The 6,108-nt window shown below is 37.4% G+C and overlaps 1 protein-coding gene across 1 annotated transcript in view; it reads right to left on the bottom strand.

Annotated features, from left to right (window-relative positions):
• The window catches only part of ZSWIM8 (zinc finger, SWIM-type containing 8), a 65,085-nt gene that overhangs the window by 43,187 nt on the left and 15,790 nt on the right, over nucleotides 1–6,108 (bottom strand). The window contains exon 3 of the mRNA XM_009707490.1: nucleotides 4,209–4,238. Coding sequence (XP_009705792.1) covers nucleotides 4,209–4,238 — 30 coding nt within the window. The remainder of the gene's footprint in view (nucleotides 1–4,208; nucleotides 4,239–6,108) is intronic.

Consider the following 6,108-nt stretch of genomic DNA (forward strand, 5'->3'; position numbering starts at 1 on the left):
TCCTGCTGGAACAACAACAAAAAATCCTAACCCCAAAACAGTAAACACAAGCTATGCACACAAACATGCACTTTCACCAGTGGAAACAACTTCTGTGTCAGCAGGGCTTACTGACATAGGGATGCACGTGTAGTTACATCGCTCAACCTTACCCAATATAGGGTAGGCTGTAACAGGTTGCAGCCAACAATTATTCATAAAAACAGATCATGTTCAAACTCAGTATAATGAGTTTAAACATGTTCTTTCAGTATAATAATTGAGTTTCCATGATAGACAAATAGAGAAACTGCTTGAATAATCAGCAAAACACGAGCCATGAGAATACCAGAGTTATTAAAAAACGAAAGAAAAATCAACTCGGCCAAGTACTGAATGTATTTGTTATACAATTACATTATTTCCATTGGGTTACTTTCATTTGACAAATGTCTCTAAAAATAAACTATACGTACAAGCTAATAAATACAAATGCAAGTGAACAAATCTCACAGCAAGAGACAAGACACAGTGCAAATACAGGATGCATTGCTTTTGCTATATATACCTTAAGAAAAATGGTATGTTAGGCTGCATCATCTTTTTAGAGATGAGTCTATAGCTTTGATTTTATAGCTATTCCTGGTCCCCACCTCACACTTCCCCTTGCCCTTCCTGTTGGCTTCAGTCCAAAATATAACAGATCGGAACAAAGTAATACAACTATACACAGAACAAGGAGATTAAGAAAATTAAGTGAAGCATTTCTGATATCAAAATCTAAAGTGAGAAGAACAGTAAAACTAACAGCAAATAAGCAGAATGCAATCTTGACCAGTGAAGGACGTACGTGGAGGGTGTTACAAAACCTGTTCTATAAACCTCATTTAAAAAATTGTAAATGTTACATTGCTTTTTACAGGATTTGACAGGAAGAAAGATAAATCTGTTACTGTAGAATGCACTTTAAGCATTTCTGCTTGCTTTCAGTTAAGTGCCTATCAGTAAAATGCCCCTTGACTTAAGTCAGTGATATATTCTCTGACAGCCCTTAAAACCAAAAAGTACTGAGAACTCTCATATATTGGCAAGCAGAACAAGCATTACATTTAACCATAACATACCTAAATCAAAACACTTCAAAAATATTTGGTTTCTTACTGTTTTCTATTTTTTGCACATTTCCTTCTAAAATTCTGCCATTGGTTTTACTTTATTCCCTTGTACTTTTTTCCTTTCTAGAAATTTCTTCTCAAGAGTTGATGTCTTTAAGAAGTACGTGGCAGAGAAACATATTCCTTCAGGTCTCAAACTCTGCAAGAAAAGTCAGAAAACTTCACCTTTGTTTTGAACTCTGTAATACTCAAAGGTGAATGCTCCGAATGTACTTAAAAAAGAGTTTCCCAAGGCGAACATTGCAAAATCAAACATGAGCTTTTTAATTAAAAATTTACTTTTAATTTCAAATAAATTAGATCCAAGGTACTTAGGCCATTACCTATATTTCTTTATTTGTTCTTCTTCCATTTAACCGCATAATCAACATCCTACAAAAAGCAATACATGTGTTTTTAAAAATAAACAAAATTCACCTCTGAACTGAGGATAAGACACATGTTGCAAAAGTCTGAAAATAAGGTATTTTCTCTTCCTTCAGAAGCATTTCTTACCCAAAGCTCTGTCCACAAGGCTCATTAACTTTAGTTCTCTTTTCAAAGAGGCATTCAATTAAGAGCAGAACTGATTCAAGGGGTCACAGACACACAACCACCAGTCAATTTTCTGTCACATTAACATTTTGCCCAGGTAGGTCCCAGCCCTACGAAGTCATTAGAAAGGGAATATCTTCAGAAGCGTTGATATATGCTTGCAGCCTATGTAAGCAGTAAGGGTACATTTCTGTCCACTTGCTGGTTTGTGGCTTTCAAGCATAGACTTGTGAGATGGGCAGCTAATACCTGTCCCATATAATTTCCCAAACTTCAGGCAACATTATTAATAAATACAGCACATCTATAATGCACCATCTATAATGGTGGATTATTAACAGCATCCTTGAATAGTCTTGGGATTACAATCTTGGGAGTAAACCAGACTAAGCACAATTAAATGTATGCTTCATGATGCAGTCACAAACAGGATAGCTATGTTTTCAAATGGGTAAAGGAAAAGTTCTCCACCTGAGTAAAAGAGATATTGCAGCTACTCTAGTCTGTGTCTGTGAGGACTTGGAACATATCAAGACTTTACTTGGAACATATGAAGCACTGAACGACAACCACCAAGATCCAGAAGGTACTAAACACTTAATGTAAAAAAAGCAACTGATATAGCTAACATAATTTTAAATGTAGCAAAGAGAGAGAGCTAACATACAAGCACTTAAAACAACAGAAGTAGTATTCACCTCTAAACATCCATGCCAAAACGGGCCAAGGTTAGTGAAGAAAAGATTTGGGATAAGAGAGTTCAAACTAAATCAAACAGTATGAGAAAATTCCATCGTAAGGGCTCACAGATGAACTGCTGGAGCATCTGTGAAGCTATACCATGTAGAAGAAAGATTAGCTAGACGTATGCCAAGAGCAGACTATCTAATAAAGTGCATTACATAATAAAGAAAAATCTCACTCAAGATGCCCTCTTTCAAGGACAGTATTCTGATTCTTGCAATTAGGAACTCATTTCCCTTCAAAAAATCATCACTCTCTGGGTTATAGATGATCTTTTCGAACCACGCAGCTGGTCTCAGTGGTGTTCATAGTGGACACATACATACACACACACCCATCAGATTGCTTCAGCACAACTGGAGCTAATAGGTGCTCTTGTGGCAGCCCAGCAGACATGCCAAGTACTGAACAGGCACCAAGAACGAACTTTCTTGACACAGATACAAGAAAAGAGAAAAAAACAAACTGGCAAGGTAATGGCTGAGGACCTCAAGACTGACCCAAGACCCTGCAATGTCAGACCCTGACAGCTGAATGGACACAAGGAGCTGCATCCGCACCCAGTCCTGGTCTAGCTTGACTATGTGCAGAATGAAGCATCTGAAAAGCTGAAGACAGTGCAGTTTTCAAATGTTGACTCCCAGCTGTCTTCCATTAGCATTCCTCTGCTTCAGATTAATAACTTCATGCCATCTTATACCAAGGGGACAAAAAAAAAAAAAACCACCACACCAAACCACAACCTCCCTTGTAAAAAACAAGCAAACCACAGTACTGCTAAAAAGTAAGAGTTTATTTTCCTTTTACAGACTAAGGAAACTGATACAAAGATACATGTTCCTGGTCCCTCAACTATTCAAGCAGTGTCAATCTTAAGAAAATAAGCAACTCCTTTATGCTGGACCACCTGCTGTACCAAATCAGAATAAAGTTTCAGTTATTTGTTTCTCAGACACTATCCACTCCAAACCAATTCCCAGCAAATACCTCAGCATTCACAAAGCCAGCTGCAATAACAAATGGAGAACAGTAGCTTTTGGTGGAATACATCCATCCATGCACGTTTGTCACATGTTGTGACAGACCAAAGGCTAGGTAAGACAAGAATAGGGACCAAGTGATGGAGAGAGGATGCTACAAACACTGCTGCTGATTGACTGTTAATCAAGCTTGCTCAGAAAAGATGACTGGAGGGAGCATTCTGACTTGAGGGCTGCTTTGGTTTTGTTTTCTCTCAATGCTTTTGTATTTTTAAAATGTGCACATACTCACAACAGGCTAGGAAGTGGACCTAAACTGACCTAGAAAAACAGCAAGCACAGGGCACTGTAATGCAATCATCAGGTATTTCAGGCAAAGTTAGCCACAGCAAAAACTCTAAAAATACAGCTTTCTCCACTAGGGTTGTATGGCAGGATGATACTCTCACTACACAAGAATGGAAATATATACACACACATATACACACTTTTTTTTTAATAACTGAAAACACAGCGCTAGAGAGAGCTAAGTGATCAACAAACTAGCAAAATGCTCCAGAGAACAAATCAAGATTCAGTTTGAATCACTAGCCCATTGATTTGCTCACAGGGTAAAGAAAACAAAAAGAACTATCAGGGTTACTGGGTTATATTTTTCTGTCCATGTAATTCACTTGTTAAATTTGCACATTACCCTTCTTACTGCCTGTAAACAGTGCAGACCTCTCAAGAAGGAAAGTTATCAACTAAATATGTTTTTTTAAAATTTGGGACCAGGTCTGCTTCTCTTGTTTGCTCTTTTCTTCTTCCTCCTCCTCCACTGCTACTACCCCCATAAGCTTACTAACAGTATTAAAACCCTAATGGGATCTGTGTTTACAAGACTTTTTTATATCTCCTATTTCCTCAACTAGAGTTATACAACTCTATCTGGATCCCATAACCATTCTACAGCAGCAAAATTACACTCAGAATAATGTCACAAGGTAGCAAATGCAAATAAGACCACATTGAAAGCAACAAGAAGAATCGGGAGGGAGGCCTACATCAGCCCTAAGCCACAGAATGACATTTTTATGTACAAGACAGTTGAAAAGACGAATAAGCAACAGAACTTTTTCATTAGCTTTTACTGGATAAGACTGATGAGATACATAGCCAAAAACCATTAAAAATACAAATTCCAGATGGGCAGATTATGGTCCAGAATTGGAAACCTCACGTTTAACTGCAGCAACTATTACTACACAAATTCCATTACAACCATCACAATAACACGTTAAGAATGGTGTGTTGTTTTTTTTTTTAATCCAATGCAGAAAGGTTTGTTTTATCACAGGAGGGTAACTAGTAACAAATACAGCCAAAAATGTATAATCCAGAGACACTAACTACTACCCAAACGTAGGACATTTCCCAGCCTGGTAGTTTTTCAGCAGTCTCTACTCCTGGTCAGCTGCAGAACAGTGATGCATTATTGCAGCAAGCTGCACAGTCCCGAACAAGAGATTCCCCAACCACGGAAGTCTTGCAATCAGATGGCACAGTCATCACTTTGTCACAATTAACTGATGGATCACAACAACAACAGTTTACACTCTCAGAACCAGCACAGGCATCACAGCAACAGATTTCATCAAGTATTTTCACCCCCAAAGTCTCCATCACCTACAGCAAAAGCCATAGCAGAGAGTCAAATTTCAACCAATTTGATTTCTGAAAATTGCTAAACACTACATCACAAACAGCTCCACATGTAAGTCAAAATATTTAATGGTTCAAACTATCTTTTCATTCCTGTATTTATATTTCCCTTCAAAGCGAGAGAAATATGTTACTTGGCTGACTGCATAAACATATCCTGACATCATGACTTCTGCCTCCAAGATTAAGATATTTCAGGAAGTAAGAATTAGTTTCTTCTATAAAGCAGACCTTAAAATATGTCAAAATATCAAAAAAAGAAAAAACCAACCAACTAACCTCTTTTTTTATTTGCACCCAAGCCCCATAGATTTGCAGAAAACAATAATAAATCACATTGTGGATTTGGAGTGGATGAACAGTTTGGGTTTTTTTCAAGTGTCAGTAATTTTAAACCTGTTAAGACTTGCAGTTCCCCTTTTGGTCATCTGAATTATTAAAAATAAACATCTCTGATAAACCCATTTCATTATGGTTTTCTACACTCACTATCTGCATGTGTACAGAGCTAAAAAATGTCAAAGAAAAAGCAGCTGACTTAACTTTGCTTACCTGTGGAGAAATAGCATCACCATTGTGCTAACATCAGGCATAGCAACTGCATCCCAAAACAATTTTTGTTAAAGAATCTGAGCACCTAACAGAGGAGGGATCCCACACACTTAGCTCAACTCCTGCTGTTTCAATATTAGACTGAGTTAAAAAGTATTTTATCTTTATGTTATTATTTTTAAAGTTACATCTTTTAAATCATAAAGTGTTTGAGTATTATGCCAACTGCTGGTGACACTTCCGCAAGATTTCATGAGGCATTAAAAAGCCCTACAAAAAGACAGTTGCTGAGGCTTTATAATGCTAAGCAATAACTGATCAGAGAACTAAAACTTAGAAGATGCATGATGTGTGTGTAAGGTCCAAGAGTCCTAACCCACTAAGAGTTTAAATCACTAAGAGTATGCCAAAAATCCCACAGCCATGCCTCAACTTACCCT

Source organism: Cariama cristata, unplaced genomic scaffold, assembly GCF_000690535.1.
Source record: "Cariama cristata isolate BGI_N322 unplaced genomic scaffold, ASM69053v1 scaffold11329, whole genome shotgun sequence".
NCBI lineage: Eukaryota > Metazoa > Chordata > Aves > Cariamiformes > Cariamidae > Cariama > Cariama cristata.